This window comes from Phaeoacremonium minimum, assembly GCF_000392275.1.
Source record: "Phaeoacremonium minimum UCRPA7 unplaced genomic scaffold PA7_03_scaffold_541, whole genome shotgun sequence".
NCBI classification, from domain to species: Eukaryota; Fungi; Ascomycota; class Sordariomycetes; order Togniniales; family Togniniaceae; genus Phaeoacremonium; species Phaeoacremonium minimum.
The window spans coordinates 195,400-216,562 of record NW_006921443.1 but is presented as its reverse complement, the minus strand read 5'-3'; the positions used below and the strand labels follow the sequence as shown (position 1 = coordinate 216,562).

The 21,163-nt window shown below is 52.8% G+C and overlaps 5 protein-coding genes across 5 annotated transcripts; 2 read left to right on the top strand and 3 right to left on the bottom strand.

Annotated features, from left to right (window-relative positions):
• Positions 1-107: 107 nt before the first annotated feature.
• UCRPA7_7585 (hypothetical protein) lies at positions 108-731 on the bottom strand (the record flags this gene model as incomplete). The annotated part of the gene is made up of 4 exons (XM_007920113.1): positions 108-398; positions 468-496; positions 552-675; positions 729-731. The coding sequence occupies 4 exons, from the start codon at positions 729-731 to the stop codon at positions 108-110; spliced, it is 447 nt and encodes a 148-aa protein (XP_007918304.1).
• A 4,435-nt stretch (positions 732-5,166) lies between these two features.
• UCRPA7_7584 (putative thioesterase family protein) lies at positions 5,167-6,153 on the top strand (the record flags this gene model as incomplete). Its single annotated transcript, XM_007920112.1, has 3 exons — positions 5,167-5,290; positions 5,359-6,068; positions 6,124-6,153. The coding sequence occupies 3 exons, from the start codon at positions 5,167-5,169 to the stop codon at positions 6,151-6,153; spliced, it is 864 nt and encodes a 287-aa protein (XP_007918303.1).
• A 558-nt stretch (positions 6,154-6,711) lies between these two features.
• UCRPA7_7583 (putative adenylyl-sulfate kinase protein) lies at positions 6,712-7,492 on the top strand (the record flags this gene model as incomplete). Its single annotated transcript, XM_007920111.1, has 2 exons — positions 6,712-6,719; positions 6,868-7,492. 2 exons carry the CDS (start codon positions 6,712-6,714, stop codon positions 7,490-7,492), a joined length of 633 nt encoding a protein of 210 aa, XP_007918302.1.
• A 161-nt stretch (positions 7,493-7,653) lies between these two features.
• On the bottom strand, positions 7,654-9,060 carry UCRPA7_7582 (putative vacuolar atp synthase subunit c 1 protein; the record flags this gene model as incomplete). The annotated part of the gene is made up of 5 exons (XM_007920110.1): positions 7,654-7,860; positions 7,917-8,409; positions 8,459-8,550; positions 8,612-8,706; positions 8,760-9,060. The coding sequence occupies 5 exons, from the start codon at positions 9,058-9,060 to the stop codon at positions 7,654-7,656; spliced, it is 1,188 nt and encodes a 395-aa protein (XP_007918301.1).
• A 5,044-nt stretch (positions 9,061-14,104) lies between these two features.
• UCRPA7_7581 (putative f-box domain-containing protein) lies at positions 14,105-15,004 on the bottom strand (the record flags this gene model as incomplete). The annotated part of the gene is made up of 1 exon (XM_007920109.1): positions 14,105-15,004. One exon carries the CDS (start codon positions 15,002-15,004, stop codon positions 14,105-14,107), a length of 900 nt encoding a protein of 299 aa, XP_007918300.1.
• Positions 15,005-21,163: the final 6,159 nt, after the last annotated feature.

The following is a 21,163-nucleotide window of genomic DNA, read 5'->3' as shown; positions in this document are numbered from 1 at the left end:
ATTATTCAAAGTCAATAGTTGGTAACTGAAGTATCAGAATCCGTATCATGTGCCAATCATCCCAGGGTATCTCATAACAGCATGTGCCTCATAATTGGCGTCCAGAACTAGGTGTCGAACCACTCGAGCGGGTCGTTCTTGGTGAAGATCGCCCTGTACTTGGTACCGCCACTGCCATCTTCTTTCTCCTCCGTGTGAATGCTGTGAAGCTTCGAGACATCGCCGCTGTCGCTGCCGGTGGTGAAGGCTCGGAAGTGAATGTACGCCGGACCAGACTCTGGCAAGGCGGGAATCTTGACTTTGCCAAACAGGTGAATGCCGTACGCGGAGACTCCAACGCGGACTTCTTTGAAGTCGTCATCGGAGAAGCCGGCGAGGTCTTGGTCGCTCAGGTGAGACTATATCAAGGACCAGCAATCAGCAAAGGCCAATTGTCACGGGTGGTTGGTGTGTTGGGGTGAACCTACAACCGCCTCGAAGTATTCCTTCTCATGCTCTGTTCCCAAATGTCAGCGCTGCGAATAACAAGGTCACAGATGATGGCAGCATACTGTCGTGGTCGTGGCGAATGTGGACAAGTTCCTTCTTCAGCTCGTGCTCGATGGCCTTGAAGGTCTTGATGCTCTCCTCCTTGGGCTCGTGGGGAGGGGTAAGGTCGACGGTCTCAGCGGTTGCCTGTCAATCGTGAGCTTGAGCTTCCCCGCACATTGCCAGAACGAAAGACCTACCATTGTGGATGTTAAATGTTGAGTTGTGATGTTTGTGCTTGATTGATATTGGGAAAAGACAGGAAAAGATTCCAAGGCTGTAACATGCAGACGAGCGGGCTTTAAGTAGAAACCGCAACGAGCGAGCTGAACCTCCCACAATCAACTACGAAGCCAAGGCCGTTTGACCGGGGCAGAAACAGGAGTTGATCGGCTTATGATGTGATAGCATGGCATACGGAGGTACTCGCCCAGCAGCATGAAGGTGGTGCGGGGTTTCAAGGTCGACTCCCCCACCAAACAGAGTCGCATCTCTGTAAGGTACGACACCTTAGCAGGCTCGCTAGCGCAGCACCGTCCCCTAAATTTGGCACGTGGAGCCTGACATCACTGGGTCCAGGGGACGCAACGCTCAGCGTCCCTACGGGGCCAGTGAGATCAGGGTACGGCTCGCTCCGTTTGCTTCATCACCAATGGGTTCCGCCAGCCAGTCTCAGACCGACCTTCAAGGTTGTGATGAATGAGACAAGGAAGCGAAAGACAACCTAATGCCTGACGTAACAGATGGCGAAGCACGTCAGTATCGCCAACGTCGACGTGCTCTGGACACGCGCAAACCTCGTTTCCAGTATGCCTCTGGGCTCGTTCTTGCATCAAGCGAATCTAGTCATTAGCCACCTCAACCAATTAATACTGGCATCATAGCCTCAGCGAACCATTTCACTCAATATACTTATGATTGTTTGTGTCTATCGCTACAGGTAATTTCGGTGGAGAGGGTTACCCATGTAGTGTACTCCTCCGCCAGGGTAGTAAACGTTAATTCTTAAAGGTTGAAGACACTCGATGTCGAGAGTCAATAATACTTGTCAGGCTCTCAAATATCCTATTGATTACTGTAGGTCTATCAACTTCTAGAATCCGGGTGATGTCTTGTTAAGAAGGCAGTAATACCTTTGGTGGACATTTATCAACCTGGCTGAACGAGTACAGTGAGGCTGTGCCATACCCATCAGAAAGTAGTAGATTAGGAGCCAATAATCTTAAGTTCGTCATGTTCGGCTCTTCAGGTGGTATTTGCGACAACTCTCGTCAGCCTTGTCCAAGGCTCCAGCGCATCCTCTTTCAAACCTACAGACGTTCACAAATTCCAACATCTCAGCACAAAAATCCGATCTAGACCTTCCAGTCATCCCGAGATTTTGAAAGCCAGAACGGCCAGACTTTGATAGATTGAAGATGCTCACCGACCGACTGCATCCTTGGACGTGGTAGTTCACGAGTAACCATGCGGCTTCTCAATGTCCACACGAGGCTGCTTGAAGAATTTATCGGCGACAATGTCCCTCCATACGTCATTCTTTCCCACACCTGGGGGGAGCAAGAGGTGTCGTTACAAGACTTGGGGAGAGATGGCCATGTCGAAAAGCTTGGCTATGCGAAGATAGACGGCTGCTGTCGCGTTGCGGATGAAAAAGGGATTGCCTATGTTTGGGTCGACACTTGTTGCATCGATAAAACGAGTAGCTCCGAGCTATCTGAAGCCATCAACAGCATGTTCCGCTGGTATCAACAAGCCGAAGTATGCTGTGTCTATCTTTCGGATGTCGTTCCAGGAGAAGATCCATACGCCGAGGACTCATCATTCCGCAAGTCCCGCTGGTTCACTAGGGGTTGGACATTGCAAGAGCTCATCGCTCCTCGAACCATTCAATTCTTTGATGTGTCGTGGCGTTCTATCGGAGTAGGCTACAGCCGAGGCTCAAGTGGTCACGTCATCAATGCGAAGAGAAACGCTTGGGTAACGCTTCTGTCTGGTATTACCAGAATAAAATGGCTTGTATTGCACAATGGAAAGCTAGATGGCCTTGCTGTCGCCGAAAAGCTAGCTTGGGCTGCCGGAAGACAAACCACAAGGGTAGAGGATACTGCCTATTGTCTTTTGGGAATAGTTGGTGTCAACATGCCCTTACTTTATGGAGAAGGGCCTAAAGCATTTCTTCGACTACAAGAACAGATCATGTCAGATTCATATGATGATAGCCTCCTCGCTTGGGGATTTCGACTTCCAACCGGCAGCATATACGATAGGGGCACCATTCTGGCCTTATCGCCAGAGAAGTTCCGGGGTTGCAACAACGCGAATAGCCCTGTATACCTGGGCGAACAGAAAGTTTCACATTTCATGTTGACAAACCGCGGTTTGAACATCGAGCTTCCCCTTCTGCTGTTGGACAAGGAAAATGGCCTGACTCTTGCTCTGCTGGACTGCTCCTGCCTCTGCCTTGACAAAAATCTGTCGTTCACGCATGACATCATTGCCGTTCCTCTCCTGCGTTCTACGGGGATGAAGGATGTGTATGAAAGACTCACACAGAACCAACCAGTACGTGTTCCGAGGGCTTCACTAGAAAAAGCAAAAAGGAGGCGGATCTATATCGAAAATAGTCGTATTGCTTGGGCTCCAAAGGCTCCTGTTCACTATGAATGGGCAAGTGACGGCAGTAAGCCTTTCCGCCTTCAAGTCCAGTTCTCAGACTTCCGCAAGGAAACTGGATATGATCTCAAGGAGATTTATCCACCGCGGGCCTTAGTGATGATGCCTAGTAACACTCGGCCCGAAAACTCTTGGCCGCTCATAAACTCTTGGCCCGAAAACACTTGGCAAGTAGAATGGACAATAATCGGATACCCATCACGGTACAAGGCATTTCGACGAGTTCTTTTGCTATTTAGCCATGAGAATGCAATGGATGGCGAACAGCAGAGAGATCCAATTCTGCTTTCAATCGAAGTAGGAAAAGATCCCAGTTGGGGGCACCAAACTTCAAAATTCGAGTTGTTTTGTCAAAGACTTCTGCTCTGTCAATACTGGAACAGATTTTATCACCTGATCGTACTACAACTACAGGTTCAAGAATCTCCCGGGAAAAGGCACATGAATGGAGGCAGGAATATGCACGACCTCCGCATGCAACAGCAACGGTGCTTGTGAGTCTTAGAGGCGTGGACCTTGCAACGATTAGCATCGATTCAGGAGCCTCGTAGAGGACCTATGCCGCTTCCTGTTGAGCGGAGTGAGGCGTTGTAGCGGGAAGTATATCCTGTCCTGGGCGAAAAGTTGTCAGCAGTAATGTCCCTGTCGATAAAGAAGGCCCTTGAAGATGCAAGGTACAATGGTAGATTCAAAGCTCTATATCAGCGTTGGTTAATAGGAGAGAAGTGTTTAGGGCTTTTACACTGCAGGCAGAGGCAAGACTCGTCGAGTACTTGCTGGGTCCTCTCCTCAACGGCAGTGCCTTAAAGGGGGAGGGATTTCTGATGAAGTGTGGCCGCCCTCGACGCTATTCCAATACGCTACCCCCAGTCACAACTAGAATTTGAAGACTACCAAGGTACTATATACTAAGGTAATTTGAATACATACATACTACGAATCACTCAAGACAGCTAATAAACTTATGGCATTAATCTACTCTTCCCAACGAGACACAGTTGCAATTGTTTTATATTTAGCGCCAATGCAAAAGCGAGTTCACTGTCATAACAGACTTTCCAAACATGTCTCTGTCGATGTTAATTAAGAACATGTTTTCTGTGAGCAAACGGGTCCCCTTTGACGTGTGCCACCGAGTGACACATGAAATTGCCTCTACTATGTAGTGATATTCTTTGTTGATAGATTCCGATAAGCGTCTTGAAGCAATAATGCTTGGGTTTGGCGGTAACTGGCCGCTTTATACATGCTTGACAATTACTGGATTATCTTTTTGGTTAGGCGGTAGATAAATGTGCTCCAATTCCATATAATCGATTGGGAAGGGTGTTCACTACCGCCAACATTCTTCATTACCTTCACTGATAGATAGGTATGGTGATTAAATACATACCAAATAGATAGTAGCAAGCTTGGAGAGGCAATGTGTAGCTTCACATAGTCTGAATTGCGTTGCTTGCTTGATGTACCTCTTCCGTGTTATCAAGTAATTAGGTATCTGCTCGAATACAATGCGGCTCATTTCACCATCTCAAGTAGTCTCCGACTGTCCGTTGAGCCGAGGTAGTTGAGAAGCCCCAGTCAAAGATGCGGGCACCACCACTTCACCGCCCAGCGGGTTGAACCAGTCTGCAACAAATACACCCTGCAAACTTGGAAAAACGCACTGCATCTATTGGCCTGAGTCGTGTGTGCTCGGCGCAAAGATATCCCCAATTGGTACCGGCTTACTCACTCAGCCTGTCGGAGCTACCTGCGCAGTACTTGACTCTACTACAATTGGTCATTGAGGCAACTGGCAAGGCGGCAGAAAAAAATATCAGAGTTGACGCCAACGACAACTTTGCGCGCCCCAGGAGCCCAATTGGGGGTCTCCCGAGGCTGAACTTGGGGTCGCCCTCCCTTAGGCTCCAGGGCCGAGCCGGAGTTGATATAAATCACCACATAGCGACCTCAACAAAAATGTCTTCCTCTCGAATCCCCACCATCCTCCTCCCTCTAGTACGCGGCAGACCCATCATATCAGTTAGTAAAATCTCACAATCGTCACGGACGTTTGCAGCAAGGTCAATCGCAACTACAGCCGGTATGTATCGTCATCGCTGCCATCCGTCTCTCCGGGATCGGCCCCCTGACTTACATCTTCTTGCTCAGGGACCGCACAGCTACAGCCATCCTTCCTCAGGAGAACAGCATCTTTCACTGGTCGAGCCGTCCTCTTCACAGTCCTCGGATTCGTCATGTCTGTGGCACCCGCCTACCAGACCGTCTCTGGTCTGATGACCCCCATCACGGACGAGGATACCCTCAGCATGTTTGTGCCCGCAACCCCAGAGGAGCAGGCCGTAGAGGACTTCATCAACAACCATCCTCTCGCCAAGCAGCTCCGTGAGCACCCGAACTTCACCGAGTCTCGCCCCCCTCTCAAGATTCCACCTTCATACAGAAGCCACAACCTGACCGGCGGGACCCTTCTCGGGCCAGGCTGCGTTATTGTGCCTCCGTTCGCCTGGAACGAGGCCGGGGGCAAGTCCTACGTACAGATCTGCCATCTCGGTGAGAACTTATGCGGATACCCGGGCATCATTCACGGCGGGTTCCTGGCCACGATGCTGGATGAGGGCCTGGCGCGAACATGCTTCGCGGCGCTCCCTAACAAGGTGGGCATGACGGCGAACCTGAACATCAACTACAGAGCACCGGCAGCGGCGAACCAATACGTTGTCCTGAGAGGCACGACGACAAAGGTCGAGGGCCGCAAGGCGTGGGTGGAGGGGCGCATTGAGACGCTTGTGGGTGAGGGAGAGACGCCGGTCGTCCTTGCAGATGCAACAGCGCTCTTCATTTCTCCCAAGCAAGGTGCTGTAAGTTTACCCATTTTGCACGGTGATATTTGCACATTCACTAAACGTGTCACAGGCGATGGCGGTATTCTATGCATCTAGCTAAGCGGTACATACTGCAAGAGCATCCGTGTGTTTCGATACAGGTAGACTTAGCATTTTGAAGGCGTATGGCGAACTGGCATGGGTGTAATGTAAAAAAAGCTGAAGAGTAATTATAAGGGGCCAAGAGACGGTCGATAGGCGCAAGGAAGCGCACTTCAGAACTACCGATGTAGATGTAGAATTCTAGACGACGAAGACATAATTTTAAGAGTGAGATACTGGGACATCTAGCATTTAAGTGCCAAGCATGGCAGACGCCCAGAATGCCGTCATTATGCCGGTTGATGAGAGATATATCTGGGCAGTCCGTTAGGCTTGTATGTGTCGCTATTATAGAAACACTTTACCTGAGTCGGCCGTCGGTCGGCTGCCGGATTGATAAAACTTACACTTGCGTGGCGCTCTTCACTTTGAACTTGACTCCATTTCTCCTCCTTCTTGACGGTCAAGTTGTATGTATTACCCATATAAGTATCTTGCCTTGCCCGAGATATCCAATTGACTTTATTTAGTCTTTCTCTTCATCCTTCCACAGCTCGGCGCATAGGCAACGTTCATTATGGCTACGTGAGAACCCTTTTCTTCTACTACCCCGCCCCCACTATGGATTGCGCCATCGCGACTCTTTTTTTATGCTCTGCCGGTAGCTGCATGGTGAGGAGTCGCGTAGCGCAGTTGTCGACTGAGGGCTAATATTCACTTGCAAATGGTACAGCAACATCACCTGGCACCCGTCGCTCTCGCGCCATGAGCGCAACGAGCTGCGCAAGCAGCGCGGCTTCACAATCTGGTTCACGGGCCTGTCTGCCTCCGGCAAGTCCACCGTGGCCACGGCGCTGGAGCAGCACCTGCTTCACCTGGGCGTGGCCGCGTACCGGTTGGACGGCGACAACGTGCGGTTCGGGCTGAACAAGGACCTGGGCTTCTCGGAGAAGGACCGCAACGAGAACATCCGGCGCATCGCCGAGGTGGCCAAGCTGTTCGCGGACAGCGCCACCGTCGCCATCACCTCCTTCATCTCGCCCTACCGCGCCGACCGTCAGATCGCCCGCGAGCTGCACACCCAGGCCAGCCAGGGCGGCGACGACGCCATCCCCTTCATCGAGGTGTTTGTCGACATCCCGATCGAGGTCGCCGAGCAGCGTGACCCCAAGGGCCTGTACAAGAAGGCCCGAGCGGGCGAGATCAAGGAGTTCACTGGCATCTCCGCCCCGTACGAGGAGCCTCTGGAGCCCGAGATCACCATTAGGACGGACAAGTCTAGCGTCGAGGAGTGCGTCGCTCAGATCGCCAAGTGGCTCGAAGAGAAGGGGCTGATCAAGTCTGCACTGGGCAACTAGAAGTCTCACTGGTTAGCAGCGAAGGAAAAGCTGGCGAAAGCTGCAAAGCGTCAAATGGGCGTGGATTCAAAACGGTACTGGGAATCGCGGTATAGAACGTTAGGTTAGCATTAAGACATATGTCAGCCGTATGAACCATGCTATATGCTTGAGCAGTATCTCTAAGGGAATTCAAAGTCGTAGTACACGTACGCCGTGTACTCGTTGCCTTCTCCGAATCCTATTCCAGCAGCAGCCATCTCAGAAGACAGCGCAGCGTCGTCCTTTGTTACACGTCCCTTTTTGTCTCTTCCGAAAGCATTTCCGCCGAGGTACGAGTATGCTGAATCCAGAGCCGTTTTCGCCTTCTTCGACAGCTTTGGCGTAGTCTATCCCTTTAGTTAACCATGCTGTGCCACCGAGTCTGATCGAATATGGTGCTTACCTTGACAAGTGCGCAAACAAATTCCAGGGGAAGACCGTAACGGAGCACAGTTTCGACGAAGACTCTGAGGGTCATGATGTGCGCCCATACCATTACGCTCTCGCTCCAGCCCGATCGTCCCAGCCGTAGGGCCTCTCCCCAAACCTTTCTCTCTTCCTTGGCGACTCTGTCAAGTTCTCGCTGCTCTTCCTCTTTACCGCCTTCAACGTATTTGTACTGACGGGGAGTCCACTTGTGCTCTCGGGCCTTCTGGAGGAACTCGGCGCTGTGTTTCTTGAATGTAGTTACGGCGAACAGAGTGAATTCGTCATCCTTCGCAACCTCAACGGCCGATCGAGGCACCACCATCGGCGCGAGCGTCTCATAAGCCTTTAAGAAATCTTTCCTGGCATTTGACGGAACCACGACTAGGTGAGTCTCTAGATACTCGGAGTCTTGAATGAGAATTCGAGGGTCAACGATGGGAGTGAGGGATTTGGTTGCAAGATTGCCACTGCTCCTAATTAGTTACAAGTTCAAAAGACTCACACTTTCATACGTACGTTTGTCTCCGCTCCAACGCAGCAAGGTTGCTTTTCACAGAGTTATATTGGTTAAATTTGCCCTTGACATCATTATCGATGTTGACGAGTTCCTGTATAGATCACAAGTTAGACATCGTCGCCGCAATGAGACGCCACTGGAGAGTAACGGACCTTCTGGAGAGTAGAGATCAGCTCTCCCAAAGGACGGTCGGATCTATATCTGATCTTGTTCCAGCTAAAGGTGCGTAGGTACTGCTCAGTCGGTTCTATGTGAGAGTTAGTGAAAATCCTCAACGCGAGGCACAAGGCCTTTACTCACTATCATTAACCATCTTATTCTGTGCGATCTTCTCTTCATCTCCATCAAGAATATTCTTCAGCGAATCTGCCATCCGATTTACCACGCCCTCACAAGCCGAGTCCAGCTTTGCCAGATCATCAGCCTGTTGCACTAGGGCATCAAGCGTGCCAATCTTGAACTCTGGTATCGGGAATGGCTGGACGGTTCCATTATCGGAAGTTATGGTTGCGCTTATCGCAGAGAGCGCATCATCTTTATCGCTAGAATCGAAGATCCGCAGAGGGAGCGAGACGAGGATGTAGCTATTCGGTGATGGCATTGCGGGCTATTTACCGCATGCCGCAGTTGACTGGCGGGAGGGAAGAAGCTGGCTCCTGACAGGATGTGAAAGAGCGTATGATACAAGAGCAGCGTACGATCTATGAAGTAGATCGAGATGGAAATCGAGGAGTCCAAGGTCTGTCGAGCGATTGACTGTTAGCCTTACGAGAGCTGTCAGGTAGGTAGGTCGGCTCGAAGCTACCTGTGTATCTTGTGCCCGCTCACTCTCACAAGCTGGTGCTGACTCGGCTGCCACCTGAGCCAAGACGGAGATACAGATCCTCCAAAGACCAGTGTACTATTACAGATGAGAAGTTGAACCTGGTGGGGAGGTCTAAAGGTGTCGCAGTGATGGAAGAGGGAGTAGAGAGTAGCGGAATGAAGTGCATTCAGAATGAAGTGGGGAGCTACCTACCTACGTTGGAGCTGGGCTTGTAACTAAACGTCGTAAACGACCTATCCGACGCACTGTAGGTTGACGCAACTAGGTGTGATTGGGCAATTCTGTGCTATTCCGAGCTGCATATCTGCCTCTAGGCTAATCGCCATACAGATCTGTTAGTGCGCCTCAACATCCCATAGCATACTAGTAGCGCAACTTATCCGCAATAGACCAACACATCACACCTCCATCCCATCTATCACGTTCGTCCTCTTAGAGACGGGACAGGCTCAAGCTCACTAGACAGCCTGGGCACTTGATCGTCAAACCTCTCGCCCATCGCAAGCACCCAATCCATAATTGCGACGAGATCCGGGTTATACAGACCATCATCGGACCGTACCCTTGCCGCTCAACACAGACTAGTCTACCTGGTAGCTCCCCCCAATCTGACTGGGGTCGACGAACCGACGAGTACGACAGTTGCTCTCTGCGACCACGAGACGCGCGATTGAAGGCCGTCGCCAAGCGGAGACAAGATATCGCGATATTGTCTCATGCTTCGGTCTAACCTCCCCCGGTGCATCTCGACTGCTGTCTCCTTGACTACTCTGCTCAATTGCCGCGCAGACCTCCGCGGAGGAAGAGACCTAGCGTTGTATGGCTGGCGCATAGGGCAACTGTTTGCAATCGGCCCGGGCAAGCTTATCGATCAAACTCGACACGACTCGGCTCTCGATTTATATTGACAAGGCCATTGTCGTCGGTGTCTCTACTGATGCGTTTACCGGCGATCAACCCCATTCAGTAGCAGCTATATGCTGTTCCTGTTTCATGCCTAGCTAGTATTGAGACTGCTCGGGCCTCTTATACTTGGACAAACAGGGTGTTGTTATCAAGTCCATAACCTGTTATATCGGAGGTGTTTCCAGGGCCATACTTCATGTCTGCCGCAATGGCGACAAGCTCAGGTGAGCAACGTTATTCCCAGACTTCCTTTGTCTTGTCCAGGATGCTGATTGACTGTTGTTGTAATGTAGCACCAAAGCCAGCCCAGAATGCTGGGGCTGATATACCTTCAGCTTCGCAGCCTACAGCAGGCCGAGCGATCGATGGAAGCAATTCAGCCGCCTCTGGAATGCCTGGTCGACAGGCTGCTACAGGCTCACCTCAGCCGTCTGTTCTCTCACATCATACTTCGAATGCACCGCCCTTGTACGAGATTGCGAGCTTCCAGCCTGTTCCAAACCATGCCGATCCCACTTCTGGGATGCTTAAAGATGGCCGTGTAAGAAATCCAGTACCCAGTAAGCTCAAGGGCAAAACAGACCACAAAAAGGGCAACTTTTCTGTCATGCATATGGAGCTCAAGGGCAAGGATGTGGCTGTGGAACGGGACGCGGCGGCAAAGCGAACCAGCGAAAGCACAGAAATGGCAGCTAAGATGGCTTTCCAGAACGGCTATGTCTCTTTAAGGAGGAGTCGATTCGTCCATGTCCCTGATGATTCTGGGTATCATGACTCCAACCAGGCGGGGAGTCACCCTGGCGCACCCCCTCCCCCACAATATCCAGCACATCGCCGTCCTCTTGATTCTGCAGATATAAAGGCAGAGCAAGCACGGCTCCTAACTCTTCTGCGAAGTATCTCTCCTAATCTGGTAGTGGATCAGATTTGCAAAGCCTTGGCCTTCTTTGGAGGTATACCAGGTGCTCCGCCCCCCGTTGACGGACGCTTTCCCGAGAGTGAGAAGTCCAATGGATCTGGCGCGCTTTTCGTCGGATGGATTGCAGAGATCTTCCCCAACCTTGATGGACCTGCAATACCAAACCCATCCTCTGGACCAAGCGCCCCTGTGTATCATGCACCTGAGCGACACTCATTCGGCGAGAAACGACCCCGAGGTAGACCAAAGGGGAGCAAAGCTTCCAAGTTCAGAAGTGATAAGGGAGTTAAGAAAGGGCCTAAGAGGCATTTGATAGACTTTACTGGCGGACGATCTCAAGAAGAGGGAGGTGACGATAGCTGGATCGATGTCGACGATGGTCCCGAGGATGAACGGTTGGATGGAACACCTGCCAGGTCCTCGAATCCTTTTCATTCCGGAGATGTAACAGTTAGTGGAAGGAAACGAGGAAGACCAAAGGGCTCTAAGAATCGGCCGAAAGATGGAGAAGAGCGAACATCGGCCCCTATCGCCACACCAATCCCGGAATCTGGGCTTTTTAGCCTTGGAAGAAAGAAGGGACGGCCAAAAGGATCTAAAAACAAACCAAGAGAAGCTGCAGCTCAAACATCCTCGGACCCTGTAGCCGCCGGTGAAGATGATGTATCAACAACCCAACCTGTCACCTTAGATACTGCTCCAGCTCAAATCGCTGCGCCACCTGAGTCGACCAGCAGCTCGTCACAGCCGACTTCTTTTCAACCAGTGAATGCCGGAGTATCAAATGCCCAGTCTACACCGGGCAGTAACTCTCCAGTTAATCATAGCGCACAGGCAACTAAGAAGCGAAAGAGAAAAGGCAAAGATGCAGAACCAGCTCAGAACGCTGCCCCCGCCAATGGCCCTACTACCGCTCAAATTAATGGTACTCGAGACAATGTGAACAATGCCTCGATTGGCAATCGAGTGAGCCAGACTCCGATTCCTGTTCCGGTCATCCCACCTATCCAAGCACCGCCTCCAGCAAAGCGTCAACGTAAATCTAAGGAGCCAAAGTCGACCTCTGCCAAGAACCAGGCTGGCACAGCAGACATTGAGACGACTCAGGTGGTTAGCAGTACGGAGATTGCTGACCAGCCTGAACGCTACACCAGTCCAACCATAGAGGAGCTTGAGGCTCAGCTTGAGGAGCATGCCAATGCCAGTCCGCCACCTGCACCAATCCCGGCTCCGCGCCATCAACAATTGCAACCGAGAAGCGAGCAGAAACAGGCCACGTCAACTCGATCACAGAGACAGAAGCAGCCTCAAACCGCTTCACCAAATGTGAATCAGCTGAATACGGCCTCGCCTCACTTGGGCTCGGTACAATCTGTGTCGCCCAATCTTGGGCATGTTCATTCCGCCTCGCCTAATATGAGCCAACAACAGGCATCTAAATCTCACACGCCCAATTCCCTCACGCCACAGCCTCAGCAGCAGCAAGCTAGGACTTCCCAGTCATTCTATTCACAGAGCCGGAATAGCCAACAGCAGTATAGCCAGCAGTCACCGCAGCAGCAACAAACTACGCAGGCTCAGCAATATTCCACGCAGCCGCAGAAGTCACAATTTACGCAACAAGCACACCAAAATTACTCTGCTCAGCAGCAGCCGCAGTATTCTACGCAACAGAACAAGCAACAGAGCTACAGTTCACAACAAGCATCACAACGATATCCTTCGCAGCAGCAGCAGCAGTACTCTACGTACGCTACAAGCTCCGCGAATAGCACACCGCAGACCATTGCCCAGCAGTCTCCCCAGTTCGGTGCTACAAGCACCTCAAGTTTCACCTCTGGAGATGGTAACTTTCGCGCTGGGTCATCCACGGGGATGAACTATGCCAACTCCTCATTTGGGTCGCTGAGGACAACGACCGCATCGCCGTCAGATAACACATATCGCGGCGCAGCAAATAATTATGGCAGCTCGGCGCGCCAGCCGTCCTCGTTCGGCGGTAGCGGTGGCGGGCGCACGCCTCTGCCGTCGAGTACGTCCAGCCACACGCCGGTGCAGGGTGGTGTGCAGAGCCTGCCCAGCAACCTGCAGGGCTTTCAGAACTTCACCGATCTCTCTTCATTCGACATGTCCAACCTGGACACCTCGGGCAGCAGCGGCCTGGGCTTGAACGCGGCGTCGTATAATATGGGCACGGGGAACGTGTCCAGGGGTCCGAGTAACGCGGGCAACTACGCGACCTCGACCATGACGAATTTTGATACGAACCTGGGTGGTAACGACCGGTATTATGTAGGACGCAGGTGATCAGTTGTTCCGGACGGGAGTTACACGAACATTATTGACACTTAGCGATGTATGACTTTGAGAGGTTTCACGAAGCGATCTTTCACTTTTTGAAAGCATGACATTGGGACCCAAGGTGTTCGATAGGTAGCGTAATTTCACTTTATGTGGGCTGGGGGATCAAAAAGGAGGGTCATGATATCTTGACGTATTTGTTTTTATTCACCCGGCCGTTGGGGAAGCAACTTCTTCAAACCACTTCTTGTCGAAGAGGTAGTTACTTAGCTAGTAAGGGCAGGCAGGGAGGCCGTAAAGCCCTCCCGCTATGCGTGGCCCAAATGCCTAGGAATGTTATAACATACAAAAAAGACCAATGACGACCTTGCGAAATGCCGGGCATTGTCTATCTCCCCCTTTCGAATGGGGCGTGTGGAAGAAAGGCTTCGTAAACCCAGTATGCAATACGCCAATACAGTTAATAGAAGCACAGATATCTCTTGCAAAAGGCTTGTTTAACCCGGCCCCCGCCTCGACCAAATACCAGTTTCCCAACCGTTCCCGGTTTCCGTGACGCCGTGTAAATGCTGTAGAGTGTGACAAAGGAAATAGTTTGTGCCGGCGCCAAAGTTCGGATGATGAAGAATGATTATCAAAAGTGTGTTAAGAAATTTTGAAATTCGGAGGTGTCGCGTCGAAACGAGTCTTTTTTCATTCGATAGGATCCTCGTCTATAGCCTCGAGCGGCGGCCGGATCGAATCTGATGTTCCCCGGCCATACCACCATTCGTCCTCTTCGGCCACACCGTCCTCGCGAATCAGCTCCAGCATGACCTGGGCGTTCCGCTTGATATCAATTGGCCGCTCGACGATCTTCCTCTCGAGAATTAAGGCCTCAGCTGTCGTGAGCCAAATCTTTTGTAGAACCGGGAGGTCGTCTAGTAGAGTTTTATATTGCTCTATTGATAATTGTCCCATGGGCATGCCAGCCGATAAGCTTGTGTTGAAAACCAGGTTGGGCACAGGATCCATCGGCGACATGGTGGCCTCCATCGGTAGGGGTGGTAGCGGTTTCTCGTGCGAAGATGACTTGGCAGCATCCCGGATCCCCCAAGATGACTTCTTGCGTCCCAATCCCATGAGTCCTCGGCGCTGTTTTGGTTCGGCAGGCTCTGCAACTTTAGGAGTTTCCTTAGTTTCCTGAATGCCACTATACCAGATGTCGACTGCCGCTCTTCGTGTGTTGTAGCCCTTTATCTCCCAGAATCGTTCTACTTGCCGCAAACCACCCAAACATAGGACAGCAACGTGTACCTCATCTGGCGGCTTGTCCCGCAAGTAACCCCTGATGGTCTTTTCCACACGACCAACATACGAAGGTGGTCTTAGTCTTCTGCAGAAAGAGGATACTACTAGAGGGAAGACTTGGTGGACTTGTAGTAGGGTACGGTCGTCGTACATGCTCATGATCTGAACTTCGATAGGGTTTAGGGTATATGGTACCCGTTCGACGCCATGACCGTGTTCTTGGATATATTGTAGGTGAAGATTTCGGTAGGTCTCAAAGAAATGGAACACCGTGAACAGTAATGGTATGAGTCGCCGGCGCATCCTTTCCCTCTGAGGAGCGAATTCTGCTCTTTGTAATTCGGTCGTCCTGAGAAAAATTTCCTTGGTCACCCACTCGCACATCAGATAGGATAGTTTCGCTGCGACGTGCAGCCTATGCCATATGCCACACAGATAATGGAAATTCATGGCGCTCGGGGCCGGAATGGGATATAGACGCGTCGCATATGCCGGAATATGATGATCTAAGTGATATCGGACAATAGGTGCCTCGTTGATAGTAATCATCTCATGCCATGCCTTCGATGCTAACCGAAGATTCAAAATATCAGATAGTGGCAGCGAGGCGATGATCTGTACCTGCAACTCATTCGGTAGGTTGAGGAAGAGTTGATCGAGCGCTTGTCTACACCGAGAAGGTCAGTACAATGATTACAAGCTACAAGTTCAAGAACACATACATTCTCGGTCTCTTCGCCTCGGGACCGGACGCTACCGATGATGCAACTGAAGCACGCCTATATAGGTCTTGTGATTCCGTAGGTGCGATAGGCAAGGATGATTTCGCAGGTCGTAGGGTTCGTGTGAGAAAACTTCTCTTCCTGTCCTTTTCCTTCTCCTTCTCAGCGCGCTTTGGCTCGGCGGGTTGAGCCTCTGCCTGACGAATGGGAAGGATGAAGGGAGATGATTGAATCTCTAACGGTAACGGGGGAGGCTGGATCGACGGTCCTTCAACAGCATGGCCATCCTGCTGTTGCTCGGCCTCTCGGAGCTGTTTGATTTTATCAAAGTATCGCGCAGAGGCGAACTCTGTGATGTGTAGGGGATCCATGGCGGCTGCTGTCGGGCAGCGCTGCCGCGGAGCCTGTGGAGGGATGAGACTTTCAAGGCGGCTCACTCGCTCATTCACAACTGCGTCGTTTCTCTCACCGGCCTACTGAGCATACGAGTTTTGAATCGGGATTATCGACGACTCGATGTAGTCGCTCCTCACTCATGTTTGTACATCGGATGTGCGGAATGGTATAACGGGGACAAGAGTAAGGCTGGTAACACACTCTGGATGTTAACCAACACAAGTGACTATGTCGTGAGCCAAGCCGCTTCAACAAATTGGGTTCCTTCACAATCAACAGAGGCGAGACAGTGACGATCCCAGTGCTGCCTTCGAATTCGCGGCCGATCGGACTCGCAGCGGACTCGCGGAGAAACCAAGGGGGGTCAGATACAGCGCGGGCGACAGAGCGGGTTGAGCGAGTGTAACGCAATGTCGTGTCGGCTGTGAATGTCTCGATAGATTTGCCAGCGGTGATACAGCCGGAGGAGAGGTCGAAACTCAAGCCACGAGACTACTCCTGTCGTAGGAACAGACTCTCGATATTAGTCTTTGCTTCGTCGTGATGATTGTCGTCGTCGTCTGTCGTCAGTGCTCGCGTGGTATGAACGGAGCAAGAAGGGGTCGAGTCGGGAAACAATCGCTGGCTGTCTCGGTGTGCGCGGAATGCCTCGTTCCAGGAAGAGGAAGAGGAGAAGACGGGAAGAGTGCCAATAAAGCGAGGCACGGTGGTGGGTGGGATGGATGGTTGTGAAGGAGGAGAGAGAGAGCGAGGGAAAGACGGGCTTAGGCAGGGCCGGCGACGGTAGGAAGGGCCAATTCAATCCACGTCTTGGAAACGGAAGGGGGGGCCGCTCTACTCTACTATGCAGTAGTCACAAACTACCTAATGGGGTACCTCCCCCAGTGCCTATGGGGACCGTATGTATGGGACAGTATTTGAGTGGGGTGGGGGAAACAAGAGCGAAAGTACAGCCGACAGCAGTGAGACGAGACAAGACGGTCGGTCAGTCAGTCGGTCGCACTCCAACTCTGCACGTACTGCGTAGCGAGCGTAGCAAACAGGGCAGTCAATCTGCCCCGTCACAGTGGAGAGACCGGAGAGTCGGAGACACTCGTTCAGGGCAGCGCAGGACTGGATACGGGGAAAGGACACGCACGATGTGGGTAACAGAATGGGGTGAACTCGTGGGAATACCGGTAGGTAGGTGCGAGGTGCGCGATACGGCAGTCCAGTCAGTGGGAAAACGGCGCCGCTGCAGAGCCAGCGAGCCAACGAGCCAGCAAGCGACAGACAGGCGACGGTGCGGTTGGGAGGGTGGTGTACTGCGTAGTACTACGCAGTAGGTTGCTTTCTGTGGCCGCCGCCGCCAGGTCTTGCCTCCAGTTGCTACGAACGCCAGTGCCAAATTGCCAATGGGCAGAGAACGTCGAGAATCGAGATGGATCTGGATGGACGACCTACGGCGGTTTGGCCGGCGTAATAGTGGAGAGACATCGGGCCAGTGTCCACAAGGTGACCTGCGAGCCACGACTCCATGAGTGCCTCGCAGTAGGGGGATACTCGGCACGTCCATGCTTGACGAATATGGAGATACTTATTTGCGCCTGCAGCAGGCCTCCACAAAGGCAGTATCTCTCTATCTCGGCGCCATGTCCTGCCCTCCCTCCTTTAATTGGGCTTCCCCCTCGATTCGCTCAGCCCGCCGTCTTCCATTCGGCCCTGCTTGCAATGTTTTGGGCAAGTCATGTATCCTCATTAGCCTGATCCGCGTATCCGCTACTTACTCAGGCACGCCCGTCGGGATGACCAGACTCTCCGTTTTGCCAGTGAAGCGAGGCGCATAACTCAGGTCAGCCCGCTAATCGCGTAAGCCTTCAGCGCTCGTCTACGCTGACGGCATCCCCAGACACAGCCAGCTGCAAGTCGCAGGTACTTTCTCATATACATGGGCCCGGCCTTATCCTGCACCTTGGGGAAACCTCCGCGCAGCTCATAATTTAGCCGGGGCCAATGATGGTCGACCCGCCGCAGAAACGGTAATAAGGTAGGTAACCTAAGCATGCTAAGGTACAGTACCACTCCAAATCGTTCATTTCAAGGCGAAGGAAATGCGAATAAAACCGCGACATGCAAATGGTAAATGGATGTCATGCAATGCGGCCCCCGAGCAAGGTACCGTCTCTAGTGCGTACCTAGGTAGTGCTCGCTGCTCAGTATGTTGGCTGCCCAGTGCCCATACCCGCCTGATCTTGCTCAGGTGTTATTCCCGATACGCTGAGCAAAACGTCAGTGTAAGCATCGTGATGTGATGCCGCCAAAGCCCTCGCTGTACCTAACGGACCCTCAGCCGCCCGCTTCGCTACCTTAGTCTCCCTTTCTCTAACCTCACCAGCCCGCTCACCCCACGAGAGGAGAGCCGCCGCACCACGCCGCTTGGCCATCTCGCGGTCTCATTACTCCAGAAACAGACGACTTCTGCGTTGAACGTGACCGGCTGAGCTCTCCTCTGTGGGGATGATCAGGCAAACTCAACCAGATCACGCACTAGGGATCGCGATGTGCACTTGAGACTCTCGAATTTCGGGTTCCAGCGACCGACAGGCCTCAGGAGCAGCCACAAAATTCTAATCTAATTGAGAGCGACAGGCCCCGGGTCCGTGCTGGGCCTGCTGGGGGCGTGCTGGCTGACAGCAACCGACGATCACTACCCGGTCCTGTTTCAAAACGGCCAGGACGAGCAGGCAATTTTGAAATTCTCCTCGCATCGCATGAAATAAGACGTTGCGTCCCTTGCTCTGAGGTCATCTAATTACTGCGCGACCGTCGACCGTCGACCGTCGACCCCGGGCAGGGCAGCATGAACCTTGTCGCAACACGGATATCTGACATTGCTTAACATTGCCAAACGGTCCAACCTTTCCACTCAGCGCTGCCATGGCATATTACACGTACAGTACAATACAGTATGTAACAGGATCACTACAGGGTCCGGCTCTTCACAAGAGGCCGTCGACACCAATCGCGGCGCGAGACGGCCGTTCTCGAGATGATTGCGTGTGTTCTGTGCGATGCAGCCGTGCAAGGCAACCCTTCGGCAGTTGGACGACTATGCCATGGCGATTGGCACGCTCGACTTCCCCTTCTGTGGCCCCATCTCCCATGATTTTCGGCGAGAGATCCAGACCCCCATCTCTGCTCATCCATTCCTGAGTGGTCATCGGAGCATTTCGAAGATTCGGTCCTGGATTCCATCCAGCGACGGAGCCCGCTTGTGACAGCCAGACAGAATATCGCCACTGCCAGAGGCGGGAAAGGGCTGGCCCCTAACAGACGGGCGAGACTGGCCCGGGGGTACAAGCCTACGCGGGCGCTACTCCGCCTACACTGCCAGTGCCTACCACAGTGAAGTAACACAGGCTGGGGGAGATGGGGACGCCGGGCGACCACTGCTCTGCGGTGCTCTGCTTGGCTTTCCGCTCGCCTTTGTGCCCGCGCTGTGCCCGCGCTGTGCCCACGCTCTCCACGGGGAGCCCTTCAAGTGGCGCCTGTCTAGCGGGACCGACGGCAGAGCCACACGCCTGGGCAAGATCCAGATCAGTGAGCTAATGTCGATCCCTTGCGAAAAAGGGACCCTTCCGCCAAGGGAGGAGGACACAGTAAGCTTTTCTCAACCATCTGAGCACAGGAGGCGTTCCTGGGCATCGCGCGGCCGGACTGGGAGCAGTGCACAGTGCAGTGTCCATATCAGGAGAAGACGATCACGATCGAATGATTGAAGCTATTTTGATCTCTTGACCTTCTTGCGAAGAGCCGTGGCAGCCGTAGCATCCGGCATTTGCGGGAGTATCCACACATCTGCCGTCTGTATACGTAGCTACGGTCACGATGAGCGCAGATCTCCGACCATGCAACGCAATGCGACGTGGGGAGTCACGGCCAGCAGCACATTCAAGGTAACAGAAATGAACAGTCGACAGTATATACTGTGCCCGTTTGTCAGTGTCGGGCCAATCGAGCAGACAGTCGAGCATCGGTGCTTTGCCTAATGAGCCACGATAGATTGAGGGCGTGAGATCACGAGAATGGGCAAGTAAACGGAGCCCCCATAGCCCCTGTCGATAGATAGGCCATACTGAATTTATCCGAATTACTGGCGAAAACGGCCCAAATGCGGAACTGTCGTGACCTGAAGTCGTTACGGCCCTACTCCGGTGATTCTCGCACCGTCTTTTTCGAATGGCAAGAAAGCGCCGTGATTGGCCATCTCTTCGCTTCCCCCTTTCTGCCCTCTACTCCTTTTGGGGGTCACCGCACTCACGCATTCAGGGCCACTGTCGGAGCGGAACGCGAACACAGAAGGAGTTCGGCCGAATAGAGCCTGCACTTCCCACCAAAGGGGTTTCTTGACGCACCCAGAATGGTGTTTGATCCACCTGCGAGCGGGCTGGGAGCGGAGTTGCTCAGTAGGGCCGCTCTGGCCGTGTACCAGGGCGGAATTTCGCCGACCGGCTGCTTTACCCAGCGTCTTTTGCGATTGCCAATCGGCCCTCATCAGTTGTTAATGTGCCGTACGCGTCCGTGGGTTTTGGATGACCATACATCCCAGGTCCTTGAGCCTTGCTTGCCATTGAGGGCCCATATCGACCACATCGATTGTGGCACGACTCCCTTTGGTTATTTGTAAGGCCATCTGCACCTCTCGCATCGTGATCGACTCTGAAACCGAAACCAAAAGGTCTCGCCCCCGCCCGCCAGCGGGTGGAGGATACGTTGCACGGCAGAGAGCAGCAGCAAGGCGTCAGTCAGCTCAGCTACCAAAGAGCTGCCCTTGTTGCAGCTGAATTGATTGCCCTATGGAGACCCTTAAGAATGCGGCCGAGTCAAATCCCCGAAGCGGTGCCGGCTCCATCAACCCTATATGGACCACCCGAATTCCGCAGATGGGTCCATGATGCGATATCTGGGTCACACGGGCAGCGCGAACTCCAGACAATAGAGTTCATTGTCGGTGCGGGCAGAGGCTCTTCGGGCCGTCTCAGAGTCATCGGCCATGAAGAGCCGGACGAGCTTCGCTAGCGGTGTCCTTTGGTTGCGGGACCCACGTTGGGTCTGGGGCAAAAGCAAAGGCTCACTTCTCAAGCGCTCCAGTCAGCACGAGCCGAGAGTGACAGCGGTCCGTTTGCAAAGATTCCCGGGTCGATCGAGTGACGATGCCGAGGCGACTCCGATGACCGCCGGTAGTCCCGGCGCTGTGGGGACATAGCCACGTTTCTTCCCGCTCCGAATTGCACTCCGATATTCGGCTTCCTCTTCCGTCGCACCGCATTGTAAACCCTCGTCCGACCCGTCGCCTTCGGGCAAG